Below are 20,119 nucleotides of genomic sequence, written 5' to 3'. Positions count from 1 at the left end.
GGATGGGGGAGTTGAGGAAGGAGGGGGAGGAGGGGGGAGTTGAGCGGGGAGTTGAGGAAGGACGAGGAAGGAGGGGGGAGTTGAGGAAGGAGGGGGGAGTTGAGGAAGGAGGAGGGTGGTGAGTTGAGGAAGTAGGGGAGGGGGGTGGAGTTGAGGAAGGAGGGGAGGGGGTGGAGTTGAGGAGGGAGGGGGTGGAGTTGAGGAAGGAGGGGAGGGGGGGAGTTGAGGAAGGAGGGGAGGGGGGGAGTTGAAGGAGGGGAGGGGGGAGTTGAGGGAGGGGGGGAGTTGAGGAAGGAGGGGAGGGGGGGAGTTGAGGAAGGAGGGGAGGGGGGAGTTGAGGAGGGAGGGGGGGAGTTGAGGAAGGAGGGGAGGGGGGAAGTTGAGGAAGGAGGGGAGGGGGGGGAGTTGAGGAAGGAGGGGAGGGGGGGGAGTTGAGGAAGGAGGGGAAGGGGGGAGTTGAGGAAGGAGGGGAGGGGGGGAGTTGAGGAAGGAGGGGAGGGGGGGAGTTGAGGAAGGAGGGGAGGGGGGAGTTGAGGAAGGAGGGGAGGGGGGGAGTTGAGGAAGGAGGGGAGGGGGGGAGTTGAGGAAGGACGGGAGGGGGGGAGTTGAGGAAGGACGGGGAGGGGGGGAAGTTGAGGAAGGAGGAAGGGGGGGGTTGAGGAAGGAGGAGGGGGCGGGGGGGGTTGAGGAAGGAGGAGGGGGCGGGGGGAGTTGAGGGGGGTGGGGGAGTTGAGAAAGGAGGGGGAGGGGCGAGTTGAGGAAGGAGGGGGAGGGGGCGGAGTAGAGGAAGGAGGGGGAGGGGGCGGAGTAGAGGAAGGAGGGGGAGGGGGCGAAGTAGAGGAAGGAGGGGGAGGGGGCGGAGTAGAGGAAGGAGGGGGAGGGGGCGGAGTAGAGGAAGGAGGGGGAGGGGGCGGAGTTGAGAAAGGAGGGGGAGGGGGGGAGTTGAGGGGGGGAGTTGAGGAAGGAGAGGGGAGTTGAGGAAGGAGGGGGAGGGGGGGTGGAGAGTTGAGGAAGGAGGGGGAGGGTGGGTGGGAGAGTTGAGGAAGGAGGGGGAGGGGGGGTGGAGAGTTGAGGAAGGGGGGGAGTTGAGGAAGGAGGGGGAGGGGGGTGGAGAGTTGAGGAAGGAGGGGGAGGGGGGGTGGAGAGTTGAGGAAGGAGGGGGAGGGGGGGTGGAGAGTTGAGGAAGTAGGGGGAGGGGGGGTGGAGAGTTGAGGAAGGAGGGGGAGGGGGGGTGGAGAGTTGAGGAAGGAGGGGGAGGGGGGGTGGAGAGTTGAGGAAGGAGGGGGAGGGGGGGTGGAGAGTTGAGGAAGGAGGGGGAGGGGGGGTGGAGAGTTGAGGAAGGAGGGGGAGGGGGGGTGGAGAGTTGAGGAAGGAGGGGGAGGGGGGGTGGAGAGTTGAGGAAGGAGGGGGAGGGGGGGTGGAGAGTTGAGGAAGGAGGGGGAGGGGGGGTGGAGAGTTGAGGAAGGAGGGGGAGGGGGGTGGAGAGTTGAGGAAGGAGGGGGAGGGGGGGTGGAGAGTTGAGGAAGGAGGGGGAGGGGGGGTGGAGAGTTGAGGAAAGAGGGGGAGGGGTGGTGGAGAGTTGAGGAAGGAGGGGGAGGGGGGGTGGAGAGTTGAGGAAAGAGGGGGAGGGGGGGTGGAGAGTTGAGGAAGGAGGGAAGGGGGGTGGAGAGTTGAGGAAGGAGGGGAGGGGGGAGGGGGGTGGAGAGTTGAGGGGGGAGGGGGTGGAGAGTTGAGGGGGGAGGGGTCGAGTTGAGGAAGGAGGAGGGGGGTGAGTTGAGGATGGAGGGGGAGGGGGGGAGTTGAGGATGGAGGGGGTGGGGGGAGTTGAGGATGGGGGGGGAGTTGAGGATGGAGGGGAAGGGGGGGGAGTTGAGCGGGGAGTTGAGGAAGGACGAGGAAGGAGGGGGGAGTTGAGGAAGGACGAGGAAGGAGGGGGATTTGAGGAAGGAGGGGGGGAGGATGGGGGAGTTGAGGAAGGAGGGGGAGGAGGGGGGAGTTGAGGAAGGAGGGGGAGGGGGGGGGAGTTGAGCGGGGAGTTGAGGAAGGACGAGGAAGGAGGGGGGAGTTGAGGAAGGACGAGGAAGGAGGGGGATTTGAGGAAGGAGGGGGGGGGAGTTGAGGAAGGAGGGGGAGGGGGGGGGAGTTGAGGAAGGAGGGGGAGGAGGGGGGAGTTGAGGAAGGAGGGGGAGGAGGGGGGAGTTGAGGAAGGAGGGGGGAGGAGGGGGGAGTTGAGGAAGGAGGGGGAGGAGGGGGAGTTGATGAAGGAGGGGGAGGAGGGGGGAGTTGAGGAAGGAGGGGGAGGAGGGGGGAGTTGAGGAAGGAGGGGGAGGAGGGGGGAGTTGAGGAAGGAGGGGGAGGAGGGGGGAGTTGAGGAAGGAGGGGGAGGAGGGGGGAATTGAGGAAGGAGGGGGAGGAGGGGGGAGTTGAGGAAGGAGGGGGAGGAGGGGGGAGTTGAGGAAGGAGGGGGAGGAGGGGGGAGTTGAGGAAGGAGGGGGAGGAGGGGGGAGATGAGGAAGGAGGGGGGGGAGTTGGGGGAGTAGGGGGGGGGAGTTGAGGAAGGAGGGGGAGGGGGGGTGGAGAGTTGAGGGGGAGGGGGGATGGAGAGTTGCGGGGGAGGGGGGATGGAGAGTTGAGGAAGGAGGGGGAGGGGGGGTGGAGAGTTGAGGAAGGGGGGAGTTGAGGGGGGAGGGGGTGGAGAGTTGAGGAAGGAGGGGGAGGGGGGGTGGAGAGTTGAGGAAGGGGGGGAGTTGAGGAAGGAGGGGGAGGGGGGTTGAGAGTTGAGGAAGGAGGGGGAGGGGGGGTGGAGAGTTGAGGAAGGAGGGGGAGAGGGGGGTGGAGAGTTGAGGGGGGAGGGGGGTGGAGAGTTGAGGGGGGAGGGGGGGTGGAGAGTTGAGGGGGGAGGGGGGGTGGAGAGTTGAGGGGGGAGGGGGGGTGGAGAGTTGAGGGGGGAGGGGGGGTGGAGAGTTGAGGGGGGAGGGGGGTGAGTTGAGGAAGGAGGAGGGGGGTGAGTTGAGGATGGAGGGGGAGGGGGGGAGTTGAGGATGGAGGGGGGAGGGGGGGAGTTGAGGATGGAGGGGGAGGGGGGGAGTTGAGGATGGAGGGGAGGGGGGGAGTTGAGGATGGAGGGGAAGGAGGGGGGAGTTGAGGAAGGAGGGGGATTTGAGGAAGGAGGGGGAGGGGGGGGGGAGTTGAGGAAGGAGGGGGAGGAGGGGGGAGTTGAGGAAGGAGGGGGAGGAGGGGGGAGTTGAGGAAGGAGGGGGAGGAGGGGGGAGTTGAGGGAGGAGGGGGGAGTTGAGGAGGGGGGAGTTGAGGAAGGAGGGGGAGGAGGGGGGAGTTGAGGAAGGAGGGGGAGGAGGGGGGAGTTGAGGAAGGAGGGGGAGGAGGGGGGAGTTGAGGAAGGAGGGGGAGGAGGGGGGAGTTGAGGAGGGGGGAGTTGAGGAAGGAGGGGGAGGAGGGGGGAGTTGAGGAGGGGGTAGTTGACGAAGGAGGGGGAGTTGAGGGGGGAGTTGAGGAAGGAGGGGAAGGAGGGGGAGGAGGGGGGAGTTGAGGAAGGAGGGGGGAGTTGAGGAAGGAGGGGGGAGTTGAGGAAGGAGGGGTAGGAGGGGGGAGTTGAGGAAGGAGGGGGAGGAGGGGGGAGTTGAGGAAGGAGGGGAGGAGGGGGGAGTTGAGGAAGGAGGGGGAGGAGCGGGGAGTTGAGGGAGGAGGGGGGTGTTGAGGAAGGAGGGGGAGGAGGGGGGAGTTGAGGAAGGAGGGGGGAGGAGGGGGGAGTTGAGGGGGGAGGGGGGGAGTTGAGGAAGGAGGGGGAGGGGGAGTTGAAGGAGGGGGAGGGGGGGAGTTGAGGAAGGGGGAGGAGGAGGAGGGTGGGGGATAGGGTGAGAAGGGGAGGGGTGTGGGGGAAGTAGGGGAGAAAGGGAGGGAGGGGAGAAGGGGGGTGGGAGGGAGAGAGGGAGGGAAAGGGGAGGGGGGAGAAAAGGTGGGGAGGGGAGGGGTGAGGAAAAGGGAGGGGAATGGGATGAGGGGGGGAGATAAGGGGAGGGGGGAGAGAGGGGTGGTGGGGGAAGGGGAAGGGGTGGATGGAGGGACAGACAGAGGCTGGGGGTGGGAGAGAGAGAGGCTGAGGTGGTTAGGGGGTTGGGGGGGGCGCCAGGGGAGAGTGAGAGCCTGGAGGGGAAGAGACACAGATGGGTTGGGGGAGGGGAGATGATCGGAGGGGAGAGCGGGAACTTGGGGAAGACGGATTACGTTCTTCCAACCTCATACAAGGGACATCGGTGGAGTGAGTGGATGATATCCAGAATTCACCACACTCCCACTTTTCACTTCATACCCAATAAACCTGTTAACAATCTGTAAATGCCTACCCCATCTCTGGTGGGGTGGCGGGGGGGGGTTGAGGGAGGATGCACTTGCGCTGGATTAGGCACCTTGACTGGGGGAAGGCACTTCGGCTGGCCCTTGCTGTCTTCTGCGGAGCTCTGTCCTCTTGTTTCAGGAAGTCAAAGTAGATCGAGTTACAATTTGCAATGTCAGTGAGACCTTGGGATAGACAGTTCCAGTTACACATTCCAGTGAAACTTCTGGGTGTAGCTTATCCTCCAAGGGGACCAATCATCGACAAAGGGGCGAGCATGGTGGCCATTTTGCAGTACAATACGCTCATCCGCCAGATAATTGGTCCTCAATTGGGAGAAATTTAGAACTCAGCAGAGGAGGACAAAGGGTTTGATCAGGGCAGGGAAAATGGAGTACGAGAAGAAGCTTGCAGGGAACATTAAGACGGATTGCAAAAGTTTCTGTAGATATGTAAAGAGAAAAAGGTTAGTAAAGACAAACGTAGGTCCCCTGCAGTCAGAATCAAGGGAAGTCATAACGGGGAACAAAGAAATGGCGGACCAATTGAACAAGTACTTTGGTTCAGTATTCACTGAGGAGGACACAAACAACCTTCCGGATATAAAAGGGGTCGGAGGGTCTAGTAAGGAGGAGGAACTGAGGGAAATCCTTATTAGTCGGGAAATTGTGTTGGGGAAATTGATGGGATTGAAGGCCGATAAATCCCCAGGGCCTGATGGACTGCATCCCAGAGTATTTAAGGAGGTGGCCTTGGAAATAGTGGATGCATTGACAGTCATTTTCCAATATTCCATTGACTCTGGATCAGTTCCTATGGAGTGGAGGGTAGCCAATGTAACCCCACTTTTTAAAAAAGGAGGGAGAGAGAAAACAGGGAATTACAGACCGGTCAGCCTGACATCGGTAGTGGGTAAAATGATGGAATCAATTATTAAGGATGTCATCGCAGTGTATTTGGAAAGAGGTAATATGATAGGTCCAAGTCAGCATGGATTTGTGAAAGGGAAATCATGCTTGACAAATCTTCTGGAATTTTTTGAGGATGTTTCCAGTAGAGTGGACAAGGGAGAACCAGTTGATGTGGTATATTTGGACTTTCAGAAGGCTTTCGACAAGGTCCCACACAAGAGATTAATGTGCAAAGTTAAAGCACATGGGATTGGGGGTAGTGTGCTGACATGGATTGAGAACTGGTTGTCAGACAGGAAGCAAAGAGTAGGAGTAAATGGGGACTTTTCGGAATGGCAGGCAGTGACTAGTGGGGTACCGCAAGGTTCTGTGCTGGGGCCCCAGCTGTTTACACTGTACATTAATGATTTAGACGAGGGGATTAAATGTAGTATCTCCAAATTTGCGGATGACACTAAGTTGGGTGGCAGTGTGAGCTGCAAGGAGGATTCTATGAGGCTGCAGAGCGACTTGGATAGGTTAGGTGAGTGGGCAAATGCATGGCAGATGAAGTATAATGTGGATAAATGTGAGGTTATCCACTTTGGTGGTAAAAACAGAGAGACAGACTATTATCTGAATGGTGACAGATTAGGAAAAGGGCAGGTGCAAAGAGACCTGGGTGTCATGGTACATCAGTCATTGAAGGTTGGCATGCAGGTACAGCAGGCGGTTAAGAAAGCAAATGGCATGTTGGCCTTCATAGCGAGGGGATTTGAGTACAAGGGCAGGGAGGTGTTGCTACAATTGTACAGGGCCTTGGTGAGGCCACACCTGGAGTATTGTGTACAGTTTTGGTCTCCTAACCTGAGGAAGGACATTCTTGCTATTGAGGGAGTGCAGCGAAGGTTCACCAGACTGATTCCCGGGATGGCGGGACTGACCTATCAAGAAAGACTGGATCAACTGGGCTTGTATTCACTGGAGTTCAGAAGAATGAGAGGGGACCTCATAGAAACGTTTAAAATTCTGACGGGGTTCGACAGGTTAGATGCAGGAAGAATGTTCCCAATGTTGGGGAAGTCCAGAACCAGGGGACACAGTCTAAGGATAAGGGGGAAGCCATTTAGGACCGAGATGAGGAGGAATTTCTTCACCCAGAGAGTGGTGAACCTGTGGAATTCTCTACCACAGAAAGTTGTTGAGGCCAATTCACTAAATATATTCAAAAAGGAGTTAGATGAAGTCCTTACTACTAGGGGAATCAAGGGGTATGGTGAGAAAGCAGGAATGGGGTACTGAAGCTGCATGTTCAGCCATGAACTCATTGAATGGCATTGCAGGCTAGAAGGGCCGAATGGCCTACTCCTGCACCTATTTTCTATGTTTCTATGTTTCAATCGGTATTGAATGCTTCAGTATTATACAGTGGCCTGACGGTTAGTCCATTGTTTTTTTAATGCAAATACTGTTGGCTGAATACTTAACTCTGTGATGGGTGCAATTTTACTGTGGTAGAGTCTTGCAAATCCCAAAATTGGAACAGCTGAAAAGCTTTGTTCACATTGAAGTGTGTTCAGACATGTGATTATAATCTTATCCATGGCTCATATTGCTTGTCTCTATACATGTCTGCAATCCAGGCCCTGATCTTTTCATATTGCAGCACGGTTAAATACTGATCTCACCACCCACCTCTTCAACTCTCTGGCTCACAATATGCAACAATCTTGGGCACTAGAAATGTCTCGTGCTTTGTTATGATACTGTTTGAAACTCAACCTTCCAATATCTGTTTTCACTTGTTCAGTCGCTTTTTTTTCCAACAACCTCCACCAAAAACTCTAGATCTATGTTATGGAGGGTGCCCCTGATGTCCCAGCAACTGATGCCAGAGATCATTTAAGATCATCAGTCAACATTTTACTCTTTACTGATGTGGAACATCGAGTTCTATTGTTTACCTGTTGACTGCATCCTCCTCATAAGGAAACTTTGATTAGCTGCTGGTGCTTTCCGTTTCCCTTCGGACAGAGCAGACCTGATGGGCTGCTTAAAAGGCATTTTGTTCATTTTCTTTGTGTTCTATTAGTCCCCACTTGTGGTTACAAACCTCTTGCTAAATGACTGCGGATTTTGATCTAATTTGCACATTTTGTAAGCAAGGCCACTGATTTGAGGTTTTCACAGAAAAATGGATGGAATTGCTGAATCTCCAAAACCCCAGTAAAAATTCTGTAATGCCATATAATATTTAACCTATTCAGGCATCATCATCCAGTGTGCCTAATTATAAATGGATGAAATTGTAGAATGTGATTCCTGAAACAGTAGTCAGAATCCTTTAAGAAAACAGCATTTAACTTACTCAGTCATAGTAAAACAGTGACTCTGCTTATTAAGTAAAATATGCACTATTCCCCTAAGATGGTTAAAAACGTCATCTTATACCACGCTCTTTTTAATCTTTCATTGCCATTATATTGCAGATACCAGTCTCCAACAGCTACCGATAAAGTAGTGCTGCCAGCTGTGCTTCACGTTGAGCACTGGGTATTTGGTTCAAAGTGGTTCATTTTTTATGTTACAAGAGTGGATGAGAACAGTAGCTTTCTCCTAAAATTTTCATAACATTCAAGATCATCTTCGCCAGTTCTATGGATGGGTAGGCACTTTTAAACAATAGCTTTTACTGGACTGGAATTATAATGCATCCTGTGCGAAGCTCAAGTGGTTGTAAGATTATGGCCCGGATTTCGTGGTCAGCGACAAAGGTACGGCGCTCACTGCTGACCTTGAAGAATGCTGCCCACAAAGATTTAGCGGGCTGTAGAGCAAACCAGGAAGTAAAAAGCACAGATTAAAATTCACTGTTTAATTGTTTTCCAGAAAGCGAAATATAAATTGGGACATACATATGGGATTAACATAGAAGCTGAAATATCATAAACTTTTAAAGAAATAAAAATAAATTTGTATTATTTTAAAAATGATGGAATTTTTATCATAGAATGAAGGGAATGGCAATCCATACTTATAAAATTATTTTTTCAAGGTAAGAGAGGTTGTTCAGTAATTATGACTTAGTACACTGTTCAAAAACTCAGTTAATGCTTAACATTTTCAGCGACAATAGTGCATAACAGTTTGAAGTTCATGTTAAATCACTGATTTTGTGTTGATTGCATTTGAAAAGACTGCAACAGCGCACTCCGTGGAGGAGTAGAGTATCACTGACAGCATCTTTCGGATTTCTGTGTTTAACTGCGCATGTGCAGACACCAGAAGTTGCTGTCAGTCTTGCACAGTAATGATGGCGAGCACTGGCCGTTTTGTTATCGTTACACCTGCAAATTCCGGGTCATTGTGCTGGAGATGATCATGTACATCTTGGCTTCATTGTGTTCCCGAGTCAGATCACCAAACTGCCTCCTGGGTTATACTACCATTGTCATGTGGTTGCAAATCTGAAACTGCTTTGCCTTAATGCAGAAGTTTTAGTAGAACAATATTATTTTGTTTTCATTTCCTGTTTTTAAACTGTGTTCTATTATAGGACTATATTACTCTCTCTCACCCTGACCGTTTCCCCTGGTACGGCCCTCATCTTCGCTCCCTTAAGTCCAAGGGATGCAGACTTGGAACGGATATGGCAGACAACTGGTTTAGCCATTCACAGTCAGATCTGCCTGCGCCACATAAAGCATATGAGGTCCTGCTCTCGCCTGCCAAAATTGCTCACGATTCCAGAATCATTCTGGAATGCAAAGATAAACCCCAGGTCCGATTCTCCACTGCTAAACATCTTCTTCAACCCCATTGCCCAGTCTCCTCTACCCTCCCCTCCAACAACAAGTGTGAGGAGCTCATGGACCTCTTTGTCTCTAACATTCAGACCATCCATTCAGCTTCCTCTGCCACTCCCCTTCCTTCCCCGAGCCAACCGGACTGAACTTCCTTTAAGGTTCCCCCCAGCCCTAGCTCTGAACTCACATGTTCCTCCAGTTTCTCTCCGATCTCCCCTCATGACGTCTCCGTGCTCATCTTGACCATGAGACCAACTTTCTGCTCCCTTGATCCTATTCCCACCAAACTACTGACCACCCAACTTCCTTTTCTGACTCCCATGTTAGCTAACATTGCTAACGGTTTTCTCTCCTCGGGTATTGTCCCCCTTTCCCTTAAATCTGTCTTCATCAACCTTCTCCTCAAAAAATCAGCCCTTGACCCCTCCATTCTTGCAAACTACCGCCCTATCTCCAACCTCGATTTCCTCTCCAAAGTCCTTGAACATGATGTCAGCTCCCAAATCCACGCCCATCTTTCCTGCAACTCCATGTTTGAATCCCTCCAATCAGGTTTACGCCTCTGTCATAGTACCGAAATGGTTCTCATCAATGTCACAAATCTCATCCTTTGTGACTGTGGCAAAAGTAAACTATCCCTCCTCGTCCTTGACTTGTCTGCAGCCTTTGACACGGTCGACAACTCCATCTTTCTCCAATGCCTCTCCATCGTTGTCCAGTTGTGGTGGGACTGCATTCGCCTGGTTCCATTCTTATCTATCTAATCGTAGCCACAGAATCACCTGCAACGGCTTCTCTTCCCATCCCCGCATCGTTACCTCTGGTGTCCCCCAAGGATCTATCCTTGGCCCCCTCCTATTTCTCATTTACATGCAGCCTCTTGGCTACATCATTCAAAAACATTGTCAATTTCCATGTGAACGCTGATGACACCCAGCTCTACCTCGCCATTCCTTCTCTCAACCCTTCCACGGTTTCTAAAGTGTTAAACTGCTTGTCCAACATCCAGTTCTGGATCAGCAGAAATTTCCTCCAATTAAAGCCATTGTTTTTGGTCCCCACTGAAAACTTTGTTCCCCGGCCACTGACTCCATCCCTGTCCCTAACATCTGTCTGAGGCTGAACCACACTGTTCGCAAACTTGGCATCATATTTGGCACTGCAATGAGCTTCCGACCACATATCCGTGGCATGACTAAGACCGCCTATTTCCACCTCAGTAACATCGCCCGTATCCACCCTTGCCTCAGCTCATCCGCTGCTGAAACCCTCATCCATGCCTTTGTTAACTCTAGACTTGACTATTCAACGCACTCCTGGCTGGCCTCCCACAATCTACCCTAAGTAAACTTGAGGTCATCCAACTCTCGGCTGCCCGTGTCCTAACTCGCACCAAGTCCCGCTCACCCATTAGCCCGGTGCTCGCTGATCTACATTGGCTCTTGGTTAAGCAACGCCTTGATTTCAAAATTCTCATCCTTGTTTTCAAATCCCTCCATGGCCAGAATTCCGAAAACCAGACATTTCGGTGAGGAGTGGAGGATCGGCTAGCGGTGAGGTCCGAAATCCGGCAAGACCCGAAATCCAGCAAGGATTTGGTCTGCGGCGTGGTCCAAAATCCAGCATGGATTCGGTCCCGAGGATTCCGGATTTCAGACTTGATTTTCTTGTCTGAAATCAGGCAAAACCCAAAAACCGTCATTCCCGAGGATTCCGGATTTCAGACGTTGTACCTGTATTGGCTTTTTTTAGGGTGGAAATTTTACACATAAAACAGAATGTAAAATCATTGTGGCATTCCTTAATGCAGATGCTTAATGCAATAAGGTTTTTTAAGTAAAGAATTAACCTAACCCTTAAAGGGATGGGTTGGAATGTTTTTGTTCCGAGAGGCTTTAACCCAATTCTTAGGTTTATGGTTGTTGGGTAGAGTGATTGTTTCATAAATGAATACATTCCCTAAGCAATTGTACTTTATTTTAGATGTTTCTAGTTCATCTCCCTTGAGAGCTAGATCAACTGGTAAATTATACTTTTTTTCATTTTAAAAAAAAAGTCACGCTTAAATATCTGCCTCGGCATCAGATGGAGTGATTTTGCCTAACTGCTTGTTATGTTTTTGGTCAGCCCAGGTTCAATCCATACTTCTTTGAAATGTCTATAGGTAGGATCAGAGTAACTGATGTTTTCTTATACTATAGCTGTTCTTCTCTTCAGCTTGGATAGTTCCCTCCAGTGATCCACTTCATGTACTATGACTGAAGCTATAGCTTACTCTTCTCTTCATTCTCCTTCCATTTTGGGAACAATGATCAAGTCCAATGCAGTGTCATATATTTATATATGAAATACTGTACATGGAGGACTATCTACAGTTCTTTTGGTTTATGTAGTTTGCTTTTATTCTCTTCTTCCCCTTTTTATGCCTCTGCCCCCACCCAAGTATGGTTTTATGGTTGGACTAGTAAAAGAGTAAAGTGAGTGCTTCAACTGTTGGGGAAAAAGGTTGTAAAATGATATTTTCAAATTGAAAGCGGAATCTCACCTTGAAAGTGTTAGAACATAAGAACATAAGAGTTAGGAGCAGGAGTAGGCCACATGGTCCCTCAAGCCTGCTCCACCATTCAATAGATGGCTGATCTTCGACCTCAACTCCATTTTCCCGCCCGATCTCCATATCCCTTGATTCCCCACAGACTCCAAAACTCTTATCTATTTCAGCCTTGAATATACTCAGTGATTCAGCATCCGCTGCCCTTGGGCCGAAGGATTCTAAAGACTCACATCATCATCATCATAGGCAGTCCCTCGGAATCGAGGAAGATTTGCTTCCACTCCTGAAATGAGTTCTTTGGTGGCTGAACAGTCCAATACAAGAGCCACAGATTTTGTCACAGGTAGGACAGATAGTTGTTGAGGGAAGGGGTGGGTGGGACTGGTTTGCATCACGCTCTTTCCGCTGCCTGCGCTTGATTTCTGCATGCTCTCGGCGTTGAGACTCGAGGTGCTCAGCGCCCTCCCGGATGCACTTCCTCCACTTAGAGTGGTCTTTGGCCAGGATCTCCCAGGTGTCTGTGCGGATGTTGCACTTTATCAGGAAGGCTTTGAAGGTGTCCTTGTAACGTTTCCGCTGCCCACCTTTGGCTCATTTGCCGTGAAAGAGCTCTGAGTCGAGCACTTGCTTTGGGAGTCTCATATCTGGCATGCAAACTATGTGGCCTGCCCAGCAGAGCTGATCAAGTGTGGTCAGTGCTTCAATGCTGGGGATGATGGCCTGGACGAGGACGCTGATGTTGGTGTGTCTGTCCTTCCAGGGGATTTGCAGGATCTTGCGGAGACATCGTTGGTGATATTTTTCCAGCGACTTGAGGTGTCTACTGTACATGGTCCATGTCTCTGAGCCATACAGGAGGGCGGGTAGTACTGCAGCCCTGAAGACCATGAGCTTGGCAGTTTTTGAAGGTCAGGTCTTCAAACGCCCTTCCTCAGGCTGCACTGGCGCACTGGAGGTGGTGTTGGATCTCGTCGTCGATGCCTGCTCTTGTTGATAGGAGGCTCCCGAGATATGGGAAGTGGTCCACGGTGTCGAGGGCCGCGCCCTGGATCTTGATGACTGGGGGAGCAGTGCTGGGCGGCGAAGATGGAGGACTTTTGTCTTACGGATGTTTAGCGTAAGATCGATGCTTTCGTACGCCTCAGTAAATACATCGACTATGTCCTGAATTTCTGCCTCTGTGCGCAAACGCAGGCGGCGTCCACATACTGTAGCTCGACGACAGAGTTTGGGGTGGTCTTGGACCTGGCCTGGAGACGGCGAAGGTTGAACAGGTTCCCACTGGTTCTGTAGTTTAGTTCCACTCCAGCGGGGAGCTTGTTGACTGTGAGGTGGAGCATGGCGGCGAGAAAGATTGAGAAGAGGGTTGGGGCAATGATGCAGCCCTGTTTGACCCCAGTCCGGATGTCGACTGGGGTCAAGACTCTCAACCCTCTGAGTGAAAAAATTCCTCCTCCTCTGTCTTAAATGGCTGACCCTTTATTATGAAACTATGCTTCCTAGTTCTAGACTCTCCAGCCAGGGGAAACAACCTCTCAGCATCGAGCCTTTTGCCAATCCCCCTCAGAATCTTGTATGTTTCAATGCAATCACCTCTCTTTCTTTTAAACTCCAGGGAGTTTACTCAATTTACTCATAGAACAACCCTCTCATCCTAGGAATCAATCTGGTGAACCGCCTCTAAGGCAAGTATATCCTATATCCTTCCTCAGATAAGGAGACCAAAACTGTACCCCCCATGTGTGGTCTCACCAAAGCCCTGTACAATTGTACCATGACTTCCTTACTCTTGTACTCCACCCCCCTTGCAGTAAAGGCCGACATGCCATTTGCCTCTCCAATTGCTTGCAGTACTTGCATGCTATCTTTATGTTTCCTGTACAAGGACACTAAATATCTCTGAACACCAACATTTAATAGTTTCTTACCATTTAAAAAATATTCTGTCTTCCTACCAAAGTGAATAACCTCACATTTCCCCACATTATATTCCATCTGCCACCTTATTGCCCACTCACTCAACCTGCCTATATCCATTTGCAGGCTGTGTCCTTCTCACAGCTTACTTTCCTACTTAGCATTGTATCGTCAGCAAACTTGGATACATTACACTCGGTCCTTTCATTTAAGTCAATAGTATTGATTGTAAAGAGCTGAGGCCCAAGCATTTGCCCCCAGGCGTGGAATTTTCTAATTCGGATGTTTGGCTGCTGATAACTTTGGATCAAGTTTTTTCATTGTAAAGAACAAAATAGTTATCCTTCATTTACTGAGGTAGCCTGGGCTAAAAATCTTGATGAGAAGATTCCTGATGAGCAATAAGAGGCCATTTCTTAAGATACACAATATTTGCCAAAAACCGACTGCGGAGTGTCGCTTGAAATTGTGTGGATATGCTAATCATCAGCGTGCTTTGACTTTTGAAAGCTATTGGTGTCTGATGAATGTTAGAAAAGCGTAGTGGAGTTGTTGACCTTTGGAGCTTAACAGTTGAGAGTGAAGCTTCACCTTCAAACTAAATTTCCCTTTGCTATATTTTAGTGGTCTCAGTGGAGATCCTATATATGCTAATGTAGATGTATTTTGGTCATTTAGGTTCAGGTGGTGCTCCAATTGGTATCTCTCTGGGATAACATGGTCTGGAAATGGTTCAAATGGAGAATAATTTGGTGAGATTCACTCAGATCATTACTCCCTTTCTGCAGTGCTGTGTGGGTGTTGAGTGCAAGACACCTGCAAATCCCAAACAGCCCCCTGTGGGTGACGGACGGAAGTTCTGGGAGCTGCTTCTTTACTTCTGATAAGATATTGGTGATTCCCTGGACCTCGGTTTCCGGTTGACTTTGCAGTTCTCTTGTTACTGCGGATGATGTGTGATTTTTCATTGGTACCTTTTCGCTCCTTATCCCCTTTTCTTTTTCCTCCTTCATTATCACTTATTGCAGCATACCGATGTGGGTCCTTGCATTTCTGGAGGGTAGGTACCTAGGTGGATGTGGTCATTGTCCCATTATCCATCTTTGATACTGTGTTCCTATGATGTATTTATCAGCACATGTTCTCTGCTTCATGAGCTGCACACTGTCGAGCTAAGTCAAAGTCATGTATATATTTTTTAAGACCTGCCTTTCTTTTTCTCTACAAAATCCTGAGGCAGTTTGAGAAAAAACTGCTGGTATCTTTTTTTTTGGCTCGTGTGGTTGCCAGTGTGTGATTCCCTCCTCCTCTTTCATTTTAATGGAGAGGAAAATCACAGGCTTGTAAGTGCAGAAGTAGAAAACCGTGGCCTGCACTTGTTTGGTATTGCGAAGATGAGAGAAGTACACAGCCGGTCTGCTTATGTATAAAGGTGATTACAAGCCCATAGCTTTTAAATGGCGCTAACAGTGACTAACAAAATGAACAATGCTTACAGATCTAGAGTTCTAGTATTGTCTGGATTGTAGAACACTACAGCTTAAAAGATTAAAGGGCAGTCAAGGTCTAACTTGCAGATAGCTCTGGTGAAGGTGGATTTTTAAAATTTGACAGTTACTCCCTTTTTTTATTTAGCTTTCGTCTACTCTCCTGCCTCATTACTTCTCTTTAACTGAGTATGGTAGTGCTGTCTGACTCTAGTTAACTTGCGGTGCCTAAGATGAAGTATTTGTCTTTGAAACCCCTCTGATAGACACAATGGGTAAGGTTTCTTCATTTAATTAGATAAACTACCTCTTTCCAAGTTAAATGTGTACAAATCTTGTATATAGAATGCTCATAAATACATGATTTGGCTCATCAAGTTTTGCACTGGTGCATGTTTTAATATACTTGGTGCCTTATGTTGTCAACTTGGCTCAGTTAACACTTTAGCCTCTGGGTCAGAAAGTTGTGGATTTAAGTTGCACAATCTGAGTTGAGTGCAGAATCTGAGATGGCACTCCAGGCACTGTTAAGAATTCTGCATTGTAAAGATGGCATTCTTTGCACGGGATGCTAAATTGGGATCCAGTCTACAATTGATAAAGATCCCATTACACTATTTGACATAATGATGTTCTTCATTATGTCCTGGCCATCATTTTTTTCTCAGCCACCAAAAAAAATTAGCATTTCATTCATATCACTGCTATTTGTGAGATATAGCTGGCACAGAATAGCAATTGTTTGCTTATGTAATTCACTGCAAAAAGTAAATTTATCGTGTGAAATGCTTTGAAGCATTTCAACAATGTGAAGTAGAAGTACTTTTCTTTTCGCGACCAACTTTCTTCAGATCTCCCTGATCTGACTCAATTCCACAAGCCTCCTATATTGCATTAGACAAAATGCATTGTATCAATGTTACTGTGTTATATATAAAATCTGGCAGACTTTATTTTGACTGGTTACAAGAGCGATCAGATTTTGGCAATTCAGTTCTGCACACACACATATGTTATAGACCATTTACGCTATATTGGACATTTTTCACCTGAGGAATTCTTTGTGCAAACCAGCAGTCTGTCATTCTATTACACAGTGCATTAATACTCCATGGTTTGGGTTTTTATTTTGTTTATCTAAAGTGAAGTATCTGCTTTATAAACTTGTTCTGGATGATTACATAGTTCAAGTATTATGCCATCTTTGTGTGTTGTATCCATGCATGATTCTAAGCAATATCTTGTTTTTGCTGAAGAAAATTAAGGCATAAATCCAACCCTTTTGAAATGATTGATTCAGAAATGTTAATTGTTTGACAGAATATATCCAGCGACAGAAACGACAAAAAATCCCTCTAGATCCCGAGAAGAATACTTGCAAAATGCTAGTTGTAGCAGATTATCGCTTTTTCAGGCACATGGGGCGTAGTGAAGAGAGCATCACCATCAATTATTTGGTAAGCAACTCCAAAGATGAGTAGATTTTAACACATTCTATTCTTTCTTCTGCAACACTTTTACTTAACAAATAATGGGCGGGATAAATTAATAAGTGCATTTATATTGACTTGCAGTGCATATTTGGATAAAAGTAAGCCTTTTAAGCATGAACATTTTACTTCACATTGACACTGGTGAAAGCTTGAACATTTTGCCTGATTGCCCATCAATTTGCTCACTGGCAGTGGAGAGAAAAGTTGGAGGGCAAATAACTTATTTTTCTCACTCTCCAAAAAGCAATACTAAACAGAGTAACAGCACTAGTAAAATAATCCATTACTTAAATGTTAAGGTATTAAGTATATCTTGAAAAGTGCACTAAGTATGTGTTTTTAATCTGATGCAAAGTCTTTGAAGCTTTCTATCATGGATAACAAAGGAACATTTGCAGATAAGATTGAACTAAGAACTTAACACATTTGAAATCTTCTTTAATATGGCTTAGAGTTTTCCTTTAGGTCGTACTTTTATTTATTTTCAAATTATTAGGTGAAAGAAAACATTTTTGATCCCATACCAGTGTGTTTAAAAAAAATTTTTTAACAAAGAGGCAAATCAAATATAAATTTGGAGGACGAATTAACTTCTTCCCACCTGCCCCTTTTATTGCACAGTTGTTAAGGGTAAGGAGGTAAAGTGATGTATAGCATGTTCCTTTTTGCTTCATGTAGTTAGCCTTTTACCGGTGAGTTATTCAAAAATAGTGAAAATTAAAATGAGTAAGTTCATTCTCATTTTCTCTATATAACCTATTGTCGGAATATGAATTTTCAAACACTCCAGTTTTAAAAATATTTGCCACACTTGTACTTACAAATTATCTGGATAGGTTTGATCTGGCAATGTAATATCTCTTCACCTATATATAACGTGTAATGCAGAAGGAAAAGAAAACCGATTGATCTTCAGAAATGTGTTGCATTACTATGTACAATCTCTTGAGTAAAGTTGTGTAATTTGAACAAATTGTTTTTCGAACTGAGCAGTTCATGAATCCATGCACTTGTAACTGCCTTTTCTAAATGCAGATTGAATTGATTGACCGCGTAGATGACATTTATCGAAATACTTCTTGGAACAATGCTGGTTTCAAAGGATATGGATTGCAGATAGAAGAGGTAAATAATTCAAATTAAGCTGAAATATTTTATTCAACTCTTGTCACAGTTACACAGTATTAGCTTAGCTGGTTTAGTCTTAGATACATTGATTTGAGTGGGGGACTGTCATAATTTTTAAAGCTGTATGCATAGGCCACAGTGAGCCTGCTTGAAAGTAGTTCTGAGACCTATTGGGCTTATTTTTCACCAACTATTATTGCAATGTCAGTGCAAATGAATTGTATTCAAGCAGGCTTATGGTATAAGAAGTAACATTCATTATCTTTCTGTCTGCTTTTCGAAGACTGTAGCAAAGTTCAAGTTGACTGTCAATTTATCTTAATGTATTTAATAAAATATAATAGCTTGCCTTGAAAATACTAATATTGGGAGCATTTCAGTTAGAGAAGCTTTTGATAAAATGTTATTGTAGAATTATTATATTTAGTTACAGGGTAAAATTCTTTTACCTATCAGGGTAACTAGTAACTGTACAAGGATCATATTGGTGCCAGTTAACAGACATCTAATATCCTGCTATATTACATTTAGTTCAACAATATCTTGCATATGTACAGCACATTTAACCAAGAAAACATGAAGGGCACTTAACAGTTGTTGGGAAAAACAGACGGAGAGTTTTGAGAGATGACTTGGTCACAGAGGTCCACTTTAAGGAAGTTCTTGAAAGACAGGAGAGAAGTCTAGGGATTTGCAGAGAGGGACCTAAGCGGTTGAAGTCACAGCTACCAGTGGTGGAACAAAGAGTGGGATACACAGGCTAGAGTGAGACAGCCAGAGTTGGGAAGGTTTATAGAGCTGGAGGAGGTTAGGGAAGTAGGAAGGGGCAAGGCCAAGGTTGGATTTAAAGAGAAGAATTTTCTATTTGAAATATTGGTGGATCAGTAGCCAATGTAGGTCAGTGAGGTCAAGGGTAATTGATCAGGACTTGGTGCAGAATCATCATCATAGGCAGTCCCTCGGAATCGAGGAAGACTTGCTTCCACTCTTGACACGAGTTCTTAGGTGGCTGTACAGTCCAATACGAGAACCACAGTCTCTGTCTCAGGTGGGACAGATAGTCGTTGAGGGAAGGGGTGGGTGGGACCTGGTTTGCCGCACGCTCTTTCCGCAGCCTGCGCTTGATTTCTGCATGCTCTCGCCGACGAGACTCTAGGAGCTCAGCGCCCTCCCGGATGCACTTCCTCCACTTAGAGCAATCTTTGGCCAGGGACTCTCAGGTGTCAGTGGGGATGTTGCACTTTATCAGGGAGGCTTTGAGGGTGCCCTTGTAACGTTTCCGTTGCCCACCTTTGGCTCGTTTGCCGTGAAGGAGTTCCGAGTAGAGCGCTTGCTTTGGGAGTCTCGTGTCTGGTATGTGAACTATGTGGCCTTCCCAGCGGAGCTGATCAAGTGTGGTCAGTGCTTCAATGTTGATGCGTCTGTCCTCCCAGGGGATTTGTAGGATCTTGCGGCGATATCGTTGATGGTATTTCTCCAGCGACTTGAGGTGTCTACTGTACGTGGTCCATGTGTCTGAGCCATACAAGAGGGTGTGTATTACTACAGCCCTGTAGACCATGAGCTTGGTGACAGTTTTGAGGGCCTGGTCTTCAAACACACATTTCCTCAGGCAGCCAAAGGCCGCACTGGAAGCGGTGTTGGATCTCGTCGTCAATGCCTGCTCTTGTTGATAGGAGGTTCCCGAGATAAGGGAAGTGGTCCATGTTGTCCAGGGCCGCGCCGTGGATCCTGATGACTGGGGGGGGCAGTGCTGTGCGGCGAGGACAGGTTGGTGGAAGACCTTTGTCTTACAGATGTTGAACGTAAGACCCATGCTTTCGTAGGCCTCAGTAAATACGTCGACTATGTCCTGGAGTTCAATATCTGTATGTGCGCAGATGCAGGCATTGTCCGCGTACTGGAGTTCGACGACAGAGGTTGGGGTGGTCTTGGACCTGGCCTGGAGACGGCGAAGGTTGAACAGGTTCCCACTGGTTCTGCAGTTTAGTTCCACTCCAGCGGGGAGCTTGTTGACTGTGAGGTGGAGCATAGCAGAGAGGAAGATTGAGGAGAGGGTTGGGGCGATAACGCAGCCCTGCTTGACCTCGGTCCGGACATGGATTGGGTCTGTGAATAATCCGTTGGTAAGGATCACGGCCTGCACGTCGTCATAGAGCAGGCGGAGGATGGTGACGTACTTTTGGGGGCATCCGAAACGGAGGACGACGCTCCATAGACCCTCGCAGTTGACGATGTCAAAGGCCTTTGTAAGGTCGAAAAAGGCCATGTATAAGGGCTGGTGCTGTTCCCTGCATTTTTCCTACAGCTGTTGCGCTGCAAAATTCTGCAGAATAGGATACAAGCAGCAGAGTTTTAGGTAAGCTGCAGTTTGTGGATGCAGAAGAATGGGAGGCCAGGAACGAGAGCGTTGGTGTGCACTGGCAAGTCTATAAACTCAAATTCAATTACCATATTTACAATCATAACAATGAATATAAATTCCCTCCTTTT

At 48.2% G+C, this 20,119-nt stretch overlaps 1 protein-coding gene across 4 annotated transcripts in view; it reads left to right on the top strand.

The window, feature by feature from the left end:
* LOC139267129 (disintegrin and metalloproteinase domain-containing protein 17-like) overlaps positions 1 to 20,119 on the top strand; it is an 85,709-nt gene that overhangs the window by 20,123 nt on the left and 45,467 nt on the right. For 2 of the 4 annotated variants that reach the window (XM_070884969.1, XM_070884968.1), the window contains exons 4-5: positions 16,326 to 16,462; positions 17,534 to 17,623. In XM_070884969.1, coding sequence (XP_070741070.1) covers positions 16,326 to 16,462; positions 17,534 to 17,623 — 227 coding nt within the window. Of the gene's footprint in view, positions 1 to 7,739; positions 7,907 to 15,153; positions 15,281 to 16,325; positions 16,463 to 17,533; positions 17,624 to 20,119 lie in introns of those variants that run through there. The other 2 variants (XM_070884970.1, XM_070884971.1) reach the window with 2 other exon arrangements.

Source organism: Pristiophorus japonicus, chromosome 7 (assembly GCF_044704955.1).
Source record: "Pristiophorus japonicus isolate sPriJap1 chromosome 7, sPriJap1.hap1, whole genome shotgun sequence".
Classification (NCBI taxonomy): Eukaryota; Metazoa; Chordata; class Chondrichthyes; family Pristiophoridae; genus Pristiophorus; species Pristiophorus japonicus.
The sequence above is the reverse complement of the archived record's forward strand: the minus strand, read 5'-3'. Positions and strand labels throughout refer to the sequence as shown.